General features: G+C 38.2%; 1 protein-coding gene across 2 annotated transcripts; it reads right to left on the bottom strand.

The window, feature by feature from the left end:
- Positions 1–661: 661 nt before the first annotated feature.
- TMEM192 (transmembrane protein 192) lies at positions 662–17,302 on the bottom strand. 2 transcript variants are annotated; one of them, XM_087724679.1, is made up of 6 exons: positions 17,174–17,302; positions 12,914–13,060; positions 10,752–11,016; positions 7,296–7,430; positions 2,308–2,410; positions 662–1,477 (listed from the first exon to the last, which is right to left on the bottom strand). In XM_087724679.1, exons 1-6 carry the CDS (start codon positions 17,225–17,227, stop codon positions 1,354–1,356), a joined length of 828 nt encoding a protein of 275 aa, XP_087580805.1. In that variant the 5' UTR covers positions 17,228–17,302; the 3' UTR covers positions 662–1,353. The 2 variants fall into 2 exon arrangements, with proteins under 2 accessions (XP_087580805.1, XP_087580806.1); XM_087724680.1 differs by lacking the exon at positions 17,174–17,302 and adding an exon at positions 13,392–13,446.
- Positions 17,303–18,538: the final 1,236 nt, after the last annotated feature.

Here is an 18,538-nt window from a genome sequence, read left to right on the forward strand (position 1 = left end):
AATATTAAGTTATTTCGTGCATTATACATGCATACATATATTTCAGTAAGCAGTGGATGGACAATTAGTTTGTATAATTTATAGCAGGATTGTTGGTACACGTTTGTTCTTCCCCAGACAAAATCACAGAATTATCCAATTTGTGGAAAAGTATGCCTTTCTGACTACAGAATACACAAAAATTACTCTTCATTGGCAGCAAAAAGACAGAGCAGGCAATTAACTATTAACAGAGAAAAAGGAAATTAAAAACTTTAGTCAAGCAGATCCCAGCAACTAATTTTCACTGAATTCAATAGGATCCACACACTTTTATCTACATATTTTGTGCAACAGCTTTCAGGGGGGAGACATCAGTAAGTATGGTAGGCCTGAGTATTTTCAACAATTATGACAGGTTTAAAGGGCAGAGGAGGTGGACTTTAATCCCATATGCAGTGATTAAAGAAGTAGCTTTTCAAAATAAAGAAGTAGATCTTAAGAAGGACATAAAAGCCAGAAACTAATGTTTCTTCACATTATAAACAATACCATACCATAAACCTCTAGGATAAAGATAGATAAAGACTTACTTACAGCTGTTAATACACCCACACATTTAAAAAATATTTTCACATACTTTTCCATTCTTGTTCATTTGATTGTACACATAAGCAAGGTAGAAAGGCAATATTAGCTTTATTTTGATATCCATGATTTTAAAAGGTTCAATTTATATTTCCCATATTATATCCCCATGGTCTTTCCAGTTTATGTAGAATACCCCAATTTTCCTCTTTCGGATATTCCTTTCATGTAGGATTCTATTCTTTTATCACTATGTCTGCAGAAATGGAATCTCAGTGACTGCAGTTTTTTTTAAAGGTATTAAACAATTTTCCAGATGATTCTTCACTATTACTATAGTAACTTTATTTATCTCGGAGGAACCAGAGATACTAATAGCCTAATACTAATATATTCTTTTATAAATGTATCCAATAGTTTAACTGATAACCCAGATGTAAGGAGAAATGACCCTTAAATGAAGAAGTTTTCCTTGTTGTATTTTTGAAAAGAACTAAATCCTGAACTACCATAGAAATCTTTGGCACTTTGGAAGAACAATCTGCGACTGACATAGAAAGAGAAATTTTTCCTATCTAAGGTCCACTTCCTGCACTGCAAAAACTTTTAGTAGAGACAACCATTTAAAAATATATATCCTTTAAAAAAAAAAAGCTTTTCCAGTAATCCAGAAGTGAACCAACTGCTATTCAAAACGTGGAGTGGGCTTTTTCAGTACAACTTGCATTTTAGAGAATAAATCAGTGCTGGAAAAGTTTTTCTTCTACATTGCAGTCTTGAATACCACTAGCTTCTGTTCTGCTCGGGCATTAATGCCAATAGTCTCTTGCTAAGCAGAGCATTGTGTCGTTGAAGGTATTCAATCACATCACCTTGTTTTTCAACTACTTCTTCCAAACTTGAGATTTCTCTGAAAAGCAAAAATATAAAATAAAATCACACCATCATCCTAATTACATTTTCTTTTGCTGTTTTAACTTATTTCAAAAAGGTTGTTCTTGCCAGAGTCATGCTGGCTCAGAAATTCTGGGAGTTGAAGTCCACATAGTTCCCCACCCCTGCTCTAAAAGAGGGCTGTCAAATTCCTGGCCCGTTGGCTGGATGTGTCACGTACTGGCCATGCCCACGCCCAGTTTAATGAAAGGGGGGGGGTAGTCCCGATATGTCATGTGATGCCGCTGTGACAATGTGAGTTTGACACTCCTGCTCTAGAATAATGAATCATGAGATTAATGTATCAAACTATCAGGGCTTAAAAAACACAGGAGTCAGTGCCAAGGATTCGTGACCTGACAAATGCGCGCACGACAAAAGCGCGCCGATGAAACCGCAGCGCAAAAACTGTGACATCATAAACGCGCCCACAACAACGCACCAACAAAACCGCTCCCACAAAAGCACAATTTAAGTTAAGGTAAGGGAAGCGCGATTTAAGTTAAGGTAAGGGAAGCGCGATTTAAGTTAAGGTAAGGGTTAGGGTTAGGTTCAGGGTTATGTTTAGGGTTAGGTTTATGGTTAGGTTCAGGGTTAGGTTTAGGGTTATTGGGTTGTTATTAGTTCTTTGTTGAAGGCGTGCTTTTGTCGGCGCGCTGTTGTCGGCGTGCTTCTGCGCTCATTCATTGGCGCGATTTCAACCTCGTGGTTTTCTTGGAGCAGTTTCGTCGGCGTGCTTTTGTCGAGCGCGCATTTGTCAGTGAACCCCAAGGATTTATTCAAGTTCAGCAAATTGTATACAAGTACCTAAATCCAACTTCTGAGGTAACTTGATTAGGATAAGAATACATCTTCTCTTCTTCTATTATATCAGGTCTTGGCTTTGCTCGGTTAAAGTTGCTTACCTTCACTTTGAAAACAAAGAAAAGATCAAATGTATTCTGCTATTATCGAACTATATTCAATTAAAAACAAACTTCATTTATAGAAAAAAATCTATTCTGTTTCCTCTACAAAATGGAACTGTTCAAAGCATTTAAGTATAAAACAAGAAGCATATAAAAATGAGTTTTCTTATTATTCAGACCCAGAGAAAAATCGGAGCCCAAACGATAAAGTTAAATAAAATGACAGAATCCAAAGTTGATTTAAAAGGAATTTTGAACTCTTGTAGCATAAATAAATATTCTGCTTCCAAAGATAAAAATCCCTGCACATATTTCATTAAATGTGTCTCTGAAGGTAATTAGTTATGGAAAAAAAAATCACAAGAAGCTAAATATTCACATGGATGGAAATAGTTCATCAGAAAGGTTTATCTCAAGATGTTTAGTAACCCAATGCAAACAATTTAGCAATTCTAGAATATACCCCAATACAAGCAAGAGAATAGGAAGGTTTTTTTTCTTTAGCTTTTCTCTAAACAACAACAACCTGCATGGGCTAAGAATAGTTGGCTTAAGTCAAAACATGCCATCTTAGGGGCAGGGAAAAAGAAACTCTACAATTGCGTGGTTATTTTGTCTTTATAGAATGCAATCATGATCCTTTTTTATCAATAGCAATAGCAGTTAGACTTATATACCGCTTCATAGGGCTTTCAGCCCTCTCTAAGCGGTTTACAGAGTCAGCATATTGCCCCCACAGTCTGGGTCCTCATTTTACCCACCTCGGAAGGATGGAAGACTGAGTTAACCTTGAGCCGGTGAGATTTGAACCGCCGAACTGCAGCTAACAGTCAGCTGAAGTGGCCTGCAGTACTGCACTCTAACCACTGCGCCACCTCGGCTTTTTCATGGCATGTTTATAAGGAAAAGGTATTGATGAGTTATAACAACTGCAAAACTGGGATAATTTTTATTTATACAATAAAGGAAATTGAACCTCCCCCCTACGCATGCCTGAAGTCACAAGTTTTCAATCAGTCTGTGCTACTTGCTTTAACATATGCCAGTGAAACTTGGACACTAACCTCACAATCGATACAAAAGATGCAAATGGCGCAAAGAGCCATGGAAAGATGCATGCTCGGCATTGCAAGACAAGATAGAAAGACCTGCGCACGGATTCAAGAACAAAACAAAGTATACAATATCATCAAGAGAATAAAAGAATTGAAATGGAAATGGGCTGGTCACATAGTAAGAATGGATGGCAGACGTAGAATGGATCAAGGAAGTGTCCATGAAAGAGGCCTAAAAACAAGATGCATCAATGACATCAGCCAGTATTGTGGGCCCAACTGGCAAAAAAAAGCTCAGGACCGTATTGGTTTTGAAACATGTGTAAGAGGCCTTCATCCTGAAGTGGATAGACAATGGCTAAAATGATGATGATGATGATGATGATGATTCTGGGTGAATGTGGAATACATCTTTTGGATGACTCTAGAGCAGGGGGGTCAAACTGGCAGCCCACAGGCTGGATGTGTCATGCTCACCCCAGCTCTGTGAAGGGAGAAAACGTTGCAATACGTTACGTGATAGCATGAGTTTGACACTCAAGAGAACAGGGCCTGTTTTGGCATTTCATCAGTTTTCTTCCCCATCAGATAAAAAGGAAGGGGGAGCTGAAAACAGTGCCATCACTATCTTTCCCCTCTGCTCCAGAAAATAATAGGGGAAATGGGAACCCATAAGCAAAATCTTCCAGCCTGCTTTGTGCCAATAAGAAAACAAACAACCAAACAAAGCTTATTTGTTATCAGTGAGCAGAAATGGGTGAACTGGCTGAGCAAGGGGATCGCTAGGTAATTTGACATGTGGATACAACCATAATATATGATTATCTACCAGGAAATTCAGTGAAAAAAGAAAAAGAAAATGGAGACATGTATTAACAGGGAAAGATCATGTCTCCATTTCAGCTATTTTTATACTTCATAGCAAGCTAAGTGCTCATTTGTTAATGCAGAGAAAACCCTTGTCAATTATTTGTGTGATGGGATATTTTGTAAGGAAATAAGGAGATGCGGCTTATGTACCATTCTTACTCTAAATCAAAGATTGGGCTCCTATTTAATTCCTTTTATTTTTTGAAAGGAGCATTAAAATGCTGTGTGGTGTGAATTAAAGCAGATATGCTTGCTGAGTTGATGGGTAATGTATTCCCATACATTGTGGGAAGGGTAGGGAAGATCTGGTTAGGAAAAACTGTATAAAATTATCATCATTCACACCCAATATTTGGTTCTGCAAATATGTGTTCAGAATGAATGCTTGAATACTCCTTAGCCTTTAGCCAAAAAAGGGTTAGCAAACATACTGGAGAAGATTGTTTTTATTTATTTATTGGTCCCACATCAACACAATGCCTCATTCTCATCTACTCAATCAACAGCTCTGTGTGAACAGAAAAACTCTTCCTATCTCTACTGGAATTGCTTTACTAGGCCACCTGCTATGTAGGAAGAGGGCTGCATGACTGATCAGAGGAATATTTAAAGCAGGTGTGTCTACAAAGCTGTAAAAAGCTTTAGATGCATTTAGCTCTCAAGGTGCCTTAGAATTCAGGTATCAAAGCGTAGATCAGATTACCCCAAAGTACACATTCGAAACAATTGTCATTTAAGAGGTGCCTAAAGGTAGCCAGTGGAGCAGACTCATAAAAGATGGGTGAGCTAGTGGTTTGATAATAAAGCAAAGCATTTTATTGTGCCATCTAAAAAATAATATAACTATTTTTTTTCTGAAATAGAGGATTGTAAATCAGATAAAGAGACAGAGGAGGGTGATTAACAACAATGTTCAGGAACAGAAGTAGAGAGAGTGGAATCGTGAGCATCTGCTGGGGCACAAAAGATGAATTAAGCACTGTGAGGAAAACTCCTGCTTCATTTATGTATTGTTATATTGCACATACGTGTGTAGGGATAGAACCTGCATTCATGACACTCATTTCACCATTTTGTCAAAGCCATTGATTCTTAATTGAACATAGAATAATAGAGTTGGAAGGAACCTTGGAGATCTTCCAACTGTCCTGCTCGAGCAGGAGATCCTATGCCACTGCAGACAAACAGAACTAAAGAACTGTGTGGCACATAGAAGACTAGCTAATGTACTGTCTTACATATTTACAGCGATTTGTGTGCTGTCATGCACTTTGCCAGTGAAAATCAATATCACTGACCAGGAAACAATAAAGGAAAACATTGAAGAATAGTAGAAGAAAGTAAAAAAATAAACAAACAACTGTGTAGTTGAACAACATAGATTCTATGGCAGTGTTTCTCAACCTTGGCAACTTGAAGATGTCCGGACTTCAACTCCCAGAATTCCCCAGCCAGCATTCGCTGGCTGGGGAATTCTGGGTGTTGAAGTCCGGACATCTTCAAGTTGCCAAGGTTGAGAAACACTGTTCTATGGTTATGTGGAGGTCTGGATTCAAAGGGCAAAAGGGGGTCCCCACTTTGCTTTTTGAATTTGGGTTTCTGCACAGACTTATTATATACAGTAGTAAAGCATTAAGGGGCCAGGATATCCAGCATGGTTCTTGTGAGCCCTTTTGAATTTTCAATAATTCTACATAAATATGACCTAAATGTTGAGAATCATTTTCTTCAATAAATTAACAAGTATGTTTTTGATTCATATATACTTTTAGGAGTTGTGTGGAGATAAGATCGTGTTTTAAATCATATTTATGCAGAAATATTGAAAATTCAAAAGGATTCACAAGCTTCTAAGCCCCGCTCTATATATTTAGCTACTTCAAAGTGGTATTTTGCCTCCATTACACTTACAAAGATGCCTCAGAAGCTAGCTAAAATCTGTCTTTATGTTGCTATTGTGTATTAAATGAGACATTACCCGTCACATACTTTTTTGTTCTAGGTTCTAAATTTTATTTCTTTCGTTGTAAACAGTGGGAGACTCTGTATGGGTCAAAGAAACAGAAAAAGCAGCAAGTCCAATATAAAGCCACAATACTCGAAAGCCAACTCCTTTGAAACAGTAGTTTACAGATTATTCACATACACCTTAACTCTTTAAAATACAGATTCACTAGCATGGCTTGAAAATAATAGCATGGTGTCATTTTTGTCTTCTTTGCTGCAATAACTTATAGAATTATCTTACTTTACTGTCAAATGCTACATTTTCTTGACAGTTTTAGCTTTTTTCATCCTAAGAAAAAGACCAGAGAATTTTATTATTCTTATAGGACTACATCTTGTGCTTGAGTCTTTCTAACAATCTCTGAATTGTGCAAATATATCTTGCAATATGTATTTTGCTCTTTCCTTCCTCAGCTTCCATGTACCCAGTAAGAAATAAAGAGCCTTGAACTATTCATGAAGAGATGTAGCTGCTTATCAGTGCCAGGCAAAAAGCTTCTCAAAGCAGCTGCTTTGCCACAAAAGATGGCTCTCACTGCCAAGGGAAGAATTTCTTTATCAACAGCTGCATTTTGTATGCTCTATTTTTGTGCTGCACACTGCCCCAAGCCCTTGGGATACACCAGAGTAAAAGTTGAAAGATGTAAGTGTCATGCAAACAATTGCAGCTTGCAGTTCCACCACCACAAAAGTTAAGTTCAGTAACATCCGCATCTTTGTCCTCGTCTAAAGTTAACCATTTTTTCCCCAAATGTATTAAATTACATACTTTTTCTCATATAGAATAACACTGAAAGGACCAGTGGCATGATTTCTGATAATATAAATATTAGGATGACAGCTTGTAAATTTTTTGCAGCCCTCTTAAATCAAATTCATGTTAAAATAATACTTTAAAAACAAAAAGAGAGTGGGTGGCTTAATCACCCTAACAAGGCAAAGAAACAATTCTCACCTGTGTAGACAACCAGACATATCAATGAACATATCAATTCCATCGCCAAGATTCCCAGCATGAAGCAGAGATACATTTTATTGTGATTAGGAAACGAATGTTGCAGTGACACTATCAGCAATAAAGCCACATTTCCTATTAAAAACAAACAGGACACATTAGAAACAGAAATCTGGTCAGTTTCTCCCACAAAGCCACATTGGTTGAAAGTCAAGATCTTCTGATGGCCACTAAAACAGTGAAGGGTAGTCTAGAATTTTCCAAATATAGCTCCAAATTAACCCTTCTATTTAAATAATAATGATGCAATAACTTTAAACCAGATTGTATGCAACAGATAACCTTGATCAATAGACCATTAAAATAAATCCATACACAGCTCACTCGACCCAAAATAGAAACAAACAGAACACGAATTAACTGTCTGCAGGGCTAGGGCTTGAATTCAATTCTCCCCTTCATTATGCCTTCCAGAACAATTCAGTCACCACTGATTAACCGTGTAAAGGTCCTAGATTAATCTTTACAGTAGTGGGCTAGACTTACTGGAATGATATATACTATTTATTTTGATTGGATTTACGCCAGTCCCACACCAGCTTTCAGGAGTAATATTATGAACATATAATAAGGCTATTCTGGGTCAAATTAATATACAGATTAACTGGGTACTGTCTAATCAATGGTATCTTTCAGCAACCATAGCTCAATTCTTTCTAGGATGGTTTTTTAAAAAAATCTTGGTCTTTTAGGCCTTTTAGGGATGTGATGATTTTAACAATCACTATAATCATTTGCTCTCCGTATCCAAATGTAAGAGCACATTACCACTGAATTATTTTGTGTAATGTGAAATATTGTTGTTATCCCCCTCCAGGACCTTCCTGTATCAGTTCTGCCTTATATATACAGAATTGTACAGCGTCTGCTTGTTATACAGGTGTCTGCTTGTTTGAGCTGGGCTGCTGGGATGACCTTTATATTTTGGGATGACTGTAGCGAGAAAAAAGCCCACTCTGGCTGTATCTTACCATCCTTCTCAAGAACACCCACCCCATAAGGATGAGACAGCATAGAAGGATTTATAAGTGAAATCATCATTAGCATTACGTAAAAGGACAATATATTTTTTCCCCCATAGGAGCATATGCACAAACACTAGATCTTCAAGAGAATGCATCATCTGTTTAAATAGTTATCGGCCATCTTGTCAATTTTTCTATCACTAGAGCTCTATCTAGTGGCCCCATTCCAGTGGTGCACATCTAACATGACTACAGATAGGCATCAATCTGTAGATTGTTGATTGGTTCAAACTGCAATTTGGGTATTACAAAATGTTACAAATACTGAAATGCCAGATGCTTAATTTAGAAATTTTTTTTCATTACAGAATAAGTAAACTTCTTTTCAAAGAGTACTCATTAACTTACTTTTTAATGTATGGGAATAGGTTTTTTATTCTATCCAGTTAAGCAAGTTTAAACCTCTCAGTGGCAAGTGTTAGTCCAGAGAAGAAATGCTACCAGGAGCATCAGATCATTTTTATTTATTGCAAGGTTCCATTGAACAGAATTTTGCAAGTCTGAAACTATTCCTCCCCTTCTGTCTTATTGGTTCCTTCTGAAATGCTTCCCATCCTTTTCCCTCCACCTACAAACTCTTATCAGATGTTGCCCAGACTGTTAGTCATCCTCCCACATGGTCATCCCCAGCATTATCATATAAAATGGGAAAACCTGCAGCCACAATATTCTTATCTTGTTTCATAATTAGATAATCAAGGAATAGAAATGTAACACATATAATTAAAGGTTGAGTTAGAAACATAAATTTAAAAATGAAAATACGTGGTACTACCAAAAGAACAAATAATCTCTCCGTTTGGATAAGATTGCATATTTTAATTTAATACCAATTTAATATTTGTTTTATGTTCAGAGTGCATGCCATTTTACATCTAAATGCTACATGTACTACTTATTTCTACAAGCCAATGAAACTAAGATATGGTAACTGATAAGAGTGGACTTAGACTTACTGTCTTACTGTAGTGGACAGGATCTAAACCAATAGACCCAAGATAAAAGCTTTCAAGTAAATATTAATCTAGATAATACCCTGTTTCCCCGAAAATAAGACTTCCCCTGATAATAAGCCCAATTGGACTTTTGAGCGCATGTGCTAAAATAAGCCCTCCCCCGAAAATAAGCTCTCCCTGAAAATATTGCAATGCAGCAGCAGCTATGACGTGACCATGCTCGCTGCCTCCTGCACCTCGAAAGTAATAAGACTGCCCCGAGAATAAAGCCAAGTGCTTATTTCAAGGGTCAAAAGAAAATAAGACCCTGTCTTATTTTTGGGGAAACACGGTATAAACTATTTGAAACCAGACTAGAGTATATTAAAAGTTGATAAACTTTCATCCTTCAAAGCAAGGCCAAAAGCCAATTTAAGGGATGTTTCAAACAATATCTTACATTTATTTTGTAGCAGATGACACAGTCCTAATGAAAAAGTGCCTTGATACATTCTTGATCTCTAGAGCAGTGTTTTTCAACCACTGTGCCGCGGCACACTAGTGTGCCGTGACATAGTGTAAGGTGTGCCGTGGGAAAATTACTTTATATATAGTCAATATAGGCACAGAGTTAAAATTTTTTAACATTTTCTAATGGTGGTGTGCCTCGTGATTTTTTTCATGAAAAAAGTGTGCCTTTGCACAAAAAAGGTTGAAAAACACTGCTCTAGAGAATTAGGACCGCTGGTGTTACTGCAAATTTTCTATGCATGCAAAGAGGTTAAAAATACAGACATGATACTCATATCTATGGAATTATTTACACATAGTGGGCCTGGTACAATTAAGACAGCACATTATCATTTTTTACAGGAGAAGTGACCATTACTGTTTGTAAGTATGCTGCAGTGTAAAATAAAATCATATTTTAAAAAGTTTTTAAAAAGTCTGAGTAGGTTTTTATACTATGGGTTAATTATAGCTATAAGAGTGACTTGTTTCGGTTACTAGAAGAAAAGTTGCAACTTATCAGAATGAGATATATCAGGACAAAAATAAAAGTCACAAAAATTTCCACCATAGATGTGCAACTTCATTACTGCATACTGAAATACCTGAATTTAGATAGAAAACATTAATTTAATTAGCAATAGCAATAGCAGTTAGACTTATATACCGCTTCATAGGGCTTTCAGCCCTCTCTAAGCAGTTTACAGAGTCAGCATATCGCCCCCACAGTCTGGGTCCTCATTTCACCCACCTTGGAAGGATGGAAGGCTGAGTCAACCTTGAGCCGGTGAGATTAGAACCGCTGAACTGCAGATAAGAGTCAGTTGAAGTGGCCTGCAGTACTGCACCCTAACCACTGCGCCACCTCGGCTCTTAATTAAATTAAGCATTATTTAAGTAAAATAACCAAATATGTTATGGCTTACCTGTTGACTGAATTAATAGGGGAACCCTTTTAAGATGTCTTGTGGTTCGGTAGATGCGGAGGTAACCTTTGCTTCTAGCTTTGCTGTGATGAAAGTGAATGTATCGTTCCAGAAACAGATGAAGCATCCAGAGAATTACCTTGGCAATCGTTATAGTAGTCTGCACTTTAAAAGGATAAGTGTAGTTTTCAGGGCATGTGTCTTCACCTGAATCATTATAAGAACAAATCACCCCTGTCACAAATGCCAACACAACGAAAGTAACCTAAAGAAAGAAAGATATTAAATAATTATATGCACTAATAAAGTATCAGTCAGGTTTCATACAAGCTATTTATTCCTATTAAGCATCTTTATTTTGTTTTTGTTGTGAGCTGTATTATTGTACTGTTTCAACTGGGAATGCCTGCATTTCCCGGTTCGGGAACAATATCACTATAACCCAATTCTAAGCATGCTAAAATGTTATAATGTAAATAGGCACCCCAAGATATAGTTGTGCACAGATTTAGGGCACTTTATAACAACTTGAAGGGTCATAAAAAAAGTCCGTAAGATTCAGCTTTGGCTTGCTTCAAGGAGTGATTGGGGTTGTTCAATGCACTCTTTAAATAGCACAAGGGCATTATGGGAACTCCCCAACTTATGATAAGGTATGCTATTTCATTAAACTTTCCAAGACACCAGAGTTATTTTTTCTCAGTTCAGGAAGTCTGGATGTACATATGGGGCCAGTTTTCATCAGCCTGTTTCTGGCAAATGGTATGGCCAAAGTTCCTATATAAAGATTCTAACATGAAGCAGTAAGTTAATGATAAATTTTGAGAGTCAACATTGTTTATTACAGTCAACATTCCAGTATTCAAGTATACCACAACACTACTGCCAGTACATGTGTACAGACAGGGATTAAAACATAAACTAGCAATAAAACATCAAGATTCTGGTATAGTTATCAAAAAGCTTTGGGAAGATTGACATTTGTGATACTTAACATCCAACTGACAAATTTAACTTGCAAATATGCATCCATTTTAAAAACAAAAAAGTCTATTTAGGTGACTTGCAACTTATGACTTGAATTCAAAAACTGTCTTGCCAAAATATTAGAAATATTGAAACTTTCACTTCAGGGAAATAGGAACTCATTCAGAAAAGGGGAAATACAGTTTCTGCTTTATAATGTTTTTCACTTGTTGTAATCTGTCCCGAACATGATGAAGGTAGTGGCCATGTTCATTCACTTGTAAAGCGGGGAGTTACTTATTCTGGTTTTAATACATGTCACTGCTTCTGTCATCAACCTTTCAGAGTTATGTTTTCTTCCTTCCCTGACCCTCCATACATAGACATACACTGAAGCATACCTCTCTTTTATTACATCCACAATACTGCTTGGCATATCCCGAAACTGTTTTGATTGCTCTATTTCATTTTGTTAATAGTTACTAGTCAGTAAGGAGACCTGGCAATTCAGATCCCATTACTGGAATAACAACAAAAGCTAGATTTATTAGTTTATGGCAATAGAAATAGGAATCTTCTGCATACTCCATTTTGTGTTTAATTTTCTCAGTTGAGATATGATTCCCACTGAAAGTTGACAAAACTGTAACAGTAAATACAGTGCATCTCAGTGCTCAACATAAATTGGTTCTGAGAGGCACACTGACTACTACAAAATCTGTCAATCAAACAAGGTGACTTCCCACTTTGTTTTAGCTGGAAAGAACTTTGTCCTTTTTCCTAGCATGGCCAACTTCCTGTCTACCTTCTGTGGTAGTCCCCCTCTTCCTTTTGCTGTGCTGAATACCAACGAAACAATGGGTACCAGGACAACATTTTCGCATCAAAATGCACTGAGTACCAAATTCAACAAGTTCTGAAGCAGTCGAATACTGAGGTACCATTGTAATAATGATGGGGCAAGACTTTCTTAAAGGATATTAGATGTCTGTGCCACTTTTAAAAGACCAAGAAGAAAACATCGAGATAAATGTCTTTCTGCTGGGGAAAGAGCAATTTAGGTGGTAGAGAAAAAAGTTGGTATTCCTAATTTGTTGGTTAGCTAAGTGAAATAGGCACGCTTTACCACTGGTCTTCAGGCAAGCTAAGTTGATCTTTTGCATAACTCCACATTTATTATTTTTATTTCAACTTACATGCAAAAGCAATAAAACATTGGCAACAAAGACTGTAGGTATAGCATGGAACTCTGGATGAAGCCTGGAATGTAATGTATGGCGTGGAAGAAGTGGTGCATCAAGTAGAGGATCATCATCCATACTCTGTGTTACCTCCAAGGACCCCTGAAACAGATGATATTTTTTTAAACCATAAATTCAAAATAACTTTTATAGTATGCAGAAATCAATTATGCTATTTCTACAAGTTGTCTCACATTAGAAAGAGCCGTACATTTCAAAAAGCAAAATATTTCCAACAAAATCCTATGTGATTACTTAGATACCCCCTATTAGGCTAAATAGGATTTAACATCATCTACAGAGAATTATAGTTATCATGTAATTTTAGAATTACCCAGATTACAGCAATGAAGGTTTGGAGTATAGAAAAAGACCTTCCCTTCCCAAGAAAATGTTGCTATAAAAACAGTATAAATCCAAATAAAATATTTACCTCAGAATCCATTAATAACATCCTCAGGCGTCCTTACTCTTTACACTGTATATAATCCCTCCCTGCGAGAAGCAATTTGATTTATTTAAATCTATATGTGACCTAAATAATAATATTTTAACACACTAGGAACTTTTTACTAAGAAGCATGTTTACCATTTTCAGATCCTTCAAGTATAACATTAATTAAATACATTTCCCCCCAACTTTGAGACTCATCTTTTCATGATACTTTTATTTTGAATTTTGCAAACCTCCCTTTGAAACACAGAATTAGGTGTGTTTCTAATTAGGATTTTCTTCTAATTAACTTATTTAAAATTTAAGTTTTATAACCTTGGACAAAAAATAAATAAAAATCCATCTAATACATACTAATATCTCAACAAACAGCTGACAACAAACTACATAATCTTTGTACAAGGAAGCCAGTACATTTCACATTAAATGGAATACAGACCTGAAAATGCTACTTTTGTGTATATTTTTCAACATAAAATCTTTTTAAAATTTGTTTACCGTTAACAATTGCAAGCATTTTTTTTTCATTCTCAATATATTCTTTCAACTGGAGCAAAAAGATCTTTAAAACATGCTCAGTTTTCCCATTCAATTTGATGGGTAATGATCAGAAATAGTCAAAGCAAAAATGTCAAGTAGATAGCTGAGTATAACTGAAGCTTTTCTGTGAATAAATCCCCATAAATTTACTTTATTATTTGTTAATTTTTATGCAGCCACCTCAAACAAATTCATTTCCTTCTGGGCAGAATAAATATATTTAAACTAAAAAAGATTTTAGATACTGTTGGCCAGGGAGGTATTTTCTAAATTTATTAATACAAAACCATGATCTTAGGATTTTAAAACAAAAAGTATTTACTAGCATTTAACCATTTCTCCTATTTGTGCTATAGTAATACATTTTGTTTCTAATAAAAACAACAACATTTTGAATTGGAATGTAGGTATCATGGAAGTTACATTTTCAAATAAAGCAAGTCAATCACTATTGAAGAGAAACAGCCTGGTCTTCAGAATCAAGGTAGTTAGTATTTGGGAAAACTGTCTGGTTTTCAGGGGCATCCTTACATTTCAGACTTTATAAAAGAATATACCAACTCTGTAGTTCAATATTAACAGGAAGTAGGAGGCACAGTGGTTCAGTAGTTTAAAGGGGAAGGACTGTGATGGTTTGAGACCTAACGTTTCCTGTGGCAGGGTCATGTGCCTCCGCTTCTGCCATCCTAGCAGTTTGAAAGCATGCTAAATGCAAATAAATAAGTACCACTTTGGTGTGGGGGAAAAACTGTGCTAAATGTGCTAAATCCAACCCTTGTCTGAATGCAATGCCTGACCCCAAGCTTGTTGCTCACTGTGGTGCACTATGGATGGCGCATGAGCATGAAACAAATAGATTAGCAGCCTTAGGCAGTCAAACAACCACTCTGTATTAACACAGTATTAGTCTCCTAGCTAATGTACTATCGCTGTACACTAAATAAAATAATGGGAAGTAGTAAGAAGTCAGTTTTAAGAGTGCTAACAATGTAATCAGTGGTGGGATACGACCTGTACAGGCGTAGCAGTGCCTGGCTGGGAGCATCAGGTACTGTTCCGTTATGGTGCTCCAGAGGGCCCCCTGCCCCTCTTGCTCCTTTCCTGTATTTGAGCTGTTTGGGGCTTCCACGCACACGCATGGCACCTGCGCGATGCTCCGCTGAGCAGCTGGAGAGGTGCTGGCAGTAAGTATGCATGCACGCGCTGCGCGCATGTGTTGCACGCATTTATGTGGTGGATGCCCGGCCCCGTTGCACCATACCGGTTGCACCAGGCTCTAGAACCCACCACAGAATGTAATGTATGGTTCCACCACAAAATCGCGGAGGACAAAATCGCGCTTGACGAAAGCGCGCATTTGACGTCATCACAGCGCGACGAAAACATCGCGCTGTGATCGAAAAATGTAAAAATAAAGCTAAAACCTTACCCTAACCCCCCTAAACCTAACCCTAAACCTAACCCTAAACCTAACCGTTAACGTAACGCTAAACCTAACGCTAACCCTTAACCTAACGCTAAACCTAATGCTAACGCTCTAAACCTAACCCTAACCCTTAACCTAACCCTAACCCTTACCTTTATGTGAATCGGCTTGCTTTAATTTTAATTTTATTTCAATTTTTAATTTTTTTTGTCGCGCTGTGATGACGTCACATGCGCACTTTCGTCGAGCGCGATTTTGTCCTCCGCGCTTTTGACGGGTCACGGTAATGTATAGATGTTTATTGAAATGTATATCCTATTGGATAAAATTTATATGTAGGCTCAAACATAATACATCTTAATTTCACATGTTTCACCTTCCATAGAGAAAGGGATCAAATTATCATTCCTGACAGACAAAGGAAGAAAGATAATCAGTTCTAGTCAACATGACCAATAATGAAGAAAAGTCAATTCTAATAGCTGGTGACTAATGTATCTTTAATCAATGTATTACACTCTAATTTTTTAAGTACAAAATTGTTTTTCAAATACATAATTAAATTTTAGAAAGCTAGCGCAAGACACTGAAAGCAGCCCTTATTTTGACAGAAAGGTTAACATCCTGCACAGAACTTATTTTCAATGTCAAAATCAGCCATCGCAGATAGGCAAACAGAATCATCTCAAGCAACTTTCTGTCTCTAAATCAATTATTGATTCTACTGAAATCCTATCAAACTAGGTGCAAATTCATATTTGTGTTTGTGTGTAGGGTGGTGGTGAATCCTGACCTTTTAGATTTGTGTGCTCAAGACCAGTTTTATAAATGTTGGTAGAACATAAAACAAAGCTTGATTTACCTAACAATGCTTCTGGCACTTTTAACATCAGCATTTTGGTAAAAAGGATTTCAAGCCAAAATAGGGAAAGGAGGAAACAGAAGAGGAAAACCTAGGATATTAAGCATAACTATAACTAACAATGAGGACAATTAATCAATGAAATAGATTGACTTCAGAGGTTGTAGGTGCTTGCTTCATCACTGGAGGCTTTTAAAGAAGAAACAGGACAGTCACTTGTCTGAAATGGTAGAGGGGAGTTGGACTAGAAGACCTCCAAGGCCCCTTCCAGCTCTATCCTGACTATGCCAGGCACAAATTCATCCCCGTCACATACATGCTTCAGTTCACACGTCCAGGGTTTGGCTCACTAGATCGTGTGAAAATACCTGGAAAGTCCTACTAAAATTAACCCCAAGATCTCGCCAAGCAAAATATACCCTCTCTGCCTCCAAAGAGAAATGAAAGAAAACCAGCGCCATCACATGATGATGACGAGACGCCTCCAAACCCGAGACTAGCCCTCCCGGTATATCCCTCAACTAGAATAGGATCATTATATTTGGTTGGCATCGACAGCGGCCGCACTCAGATTCGTTTGCAGAGCGTCGGGCTGAGGGCAATAACCGAGCGAGGGGAGGGGGTGTCAGGGCGAGCCTAAGCCGATTGTTCCAAGACAGTGTTTCCCAATCTTGGCAACTTGAAGATGTCCGGACTTCAACTCCCAGAATTCCCCAGCCAGCTGGCTGGGGAATTCTGGGAGTTGAAGTCCGGACATCTTCAAGTTGCCAAGGTTGGGAAACACTGCTCTAAAACCTCGGGAGTCTAAACCCCCTTAACTGTGTGCAAACCCCGCACCGTCGCCTCTTTCCCGACACAAGTCCATAGGAGCGTCCCTAGTAACCTAACAAACACTATATTCACGCCAGGGGCATCCCCATCACCGGTACTCACGTTATCCAGAGAACGCAACTGCCGCCGCCCACCTGAAGCCGAAGCTCCCGCCATGGTGGGCTGTTCCCGCGGCTGCTTCCGGCGCCCCGCCCCCTTTGTTGCAATAAAAGAAACAACCCGCCTCCTCGCTTCTCGTGCGCGACGTTGCGCAACCTCGACTTTTGGGTCCACTCCAAAGCCCCGCCCACTTTCTATTGGCGCTGTTATTGGAGGCGCGTGGCTCTTAAAAAAAAACCGCCTCTCTCTCGAGGGACCCGCCTACCCCAAACGTAGTACGCTGTTCTGCCTGAGGGTCGTTTGCTTTGCCTCAGGGACAGCTTCTTTTTACCTGCCGATTACGCGTTTGAGGTGGACGGGCTCCTTCCGATTTTCAGGCAGCGGAAGCCCGAAGCGACGGAGGGCAGAAGGGTAAAATTGACGAAAGGGGTAAAATGCGTTTCTGAAAGCACAACAACTTAGTCTTGTCATAACTAAGAGCAGTGTTTCCCAACCTTGGCAATCTGAAGATGTCCGGACTTCAACTCCCAGAATTCCCCAGCCAGCATTCGCTGGCTGGGGAATTCTGGGAGTTGAAGTCCGGACATCTTCAAGTTGCTAAGGTTGGGAAACACTGATAAGAGAACAACACAATGAGTGCAGTTGCTGATCCTATGCATCTGGCCAAACGTGACCCCTTAAAAATTGCATTTGAGAATTGGATAGGCAAGACCACTCTACCTACAAGAGGTGGCTTTTCACTCAGGCATGCTGTCATAAGACTGCGTGCCTCTATTGATTCCTTTAGGGATGTTTTTGCATTGGTTGAAGTTGTCTCGGATACGTCATTTATTTATAATGTGCATTTTGTGATTCTTTTTGTCATCAGTGTTTATATGAATCACATGCATGTTATATAAAGTAATGCTTGGGTGTTGGAAGATTAAAACTATGCTTGGTACAATACAGTTGTCTGGTTAGGGATTTTTGTTTGGAATGCTGGAGTGCCATTTTATGGTTTCGGTTTTGTTTAGGTATTTTGCTTTTTAGGAAACAAATATGCATTTCGTTGTGTTTTAATTACAGCAATGGTCCTATAGAGTTGAGCCGAGGTGGCGCAGTGGTTAGGGGGCAGTACTGCAGGCCACTTTAGCTGACTGTGATCTGCAGTTCAGCGGTTCAAATCTCACCGGCTCAAGGTCGACTCAGCCTTCCATCCTTCCGAGGTGGGTGAAATGAGGACCCGGACTGTGGGGGCAAGTTGCTGACTCAATTTGCTAAAAAATTTGTAAAACGCTTAGAGAGGGCTGAAAGCCCTATGAAGCGGTATATAAGTCTAATAAATAAATAAATAATCCAAATTCATATGGCACACAATTAGTCTTACCA

This window comes from Thamnophis sirtalis, unplaced genomic scaffold (genome assembly GCF_051295495.1).
Source record: "Thamnophis sirtalis isolate CommonGarterSnake01/CBP01778 unplaced genomic scaffold, rThaSir2_p1.2 scaffold_10, whole genome shotgun sequence".
Taxonomy (NCBI): Eukaryota; Metazoa; Chordata; class Lepidosauria; order Squamata; family Natricidae; genus Thamnophis; species Thamnophis sirtalis.

Coding starts and splice junctions, on each gene's coding strand:
- TMEM192 (XM_087724679.1), bottom strand. CDS start 17,227: ATGGCGGGAGCTTCGGCTTCAGGTGGGCGGCGGCAGTTGCGTTCTCTG. Junction 7,431..10,751: donor CCTATTAATTCAGTCAACAG/GTAAGCCATAAC, acceptor TGTTTTTAATAG/GAAATGTGGCTTTATTGCTG. Junction 1,478..2,307: donor ACCTCAGAAGTTGGATTTAG/GTACTTGTATAC, acceptor TTTGCTTTTCAG/AGAAATCTCAAGTTTGGAAG.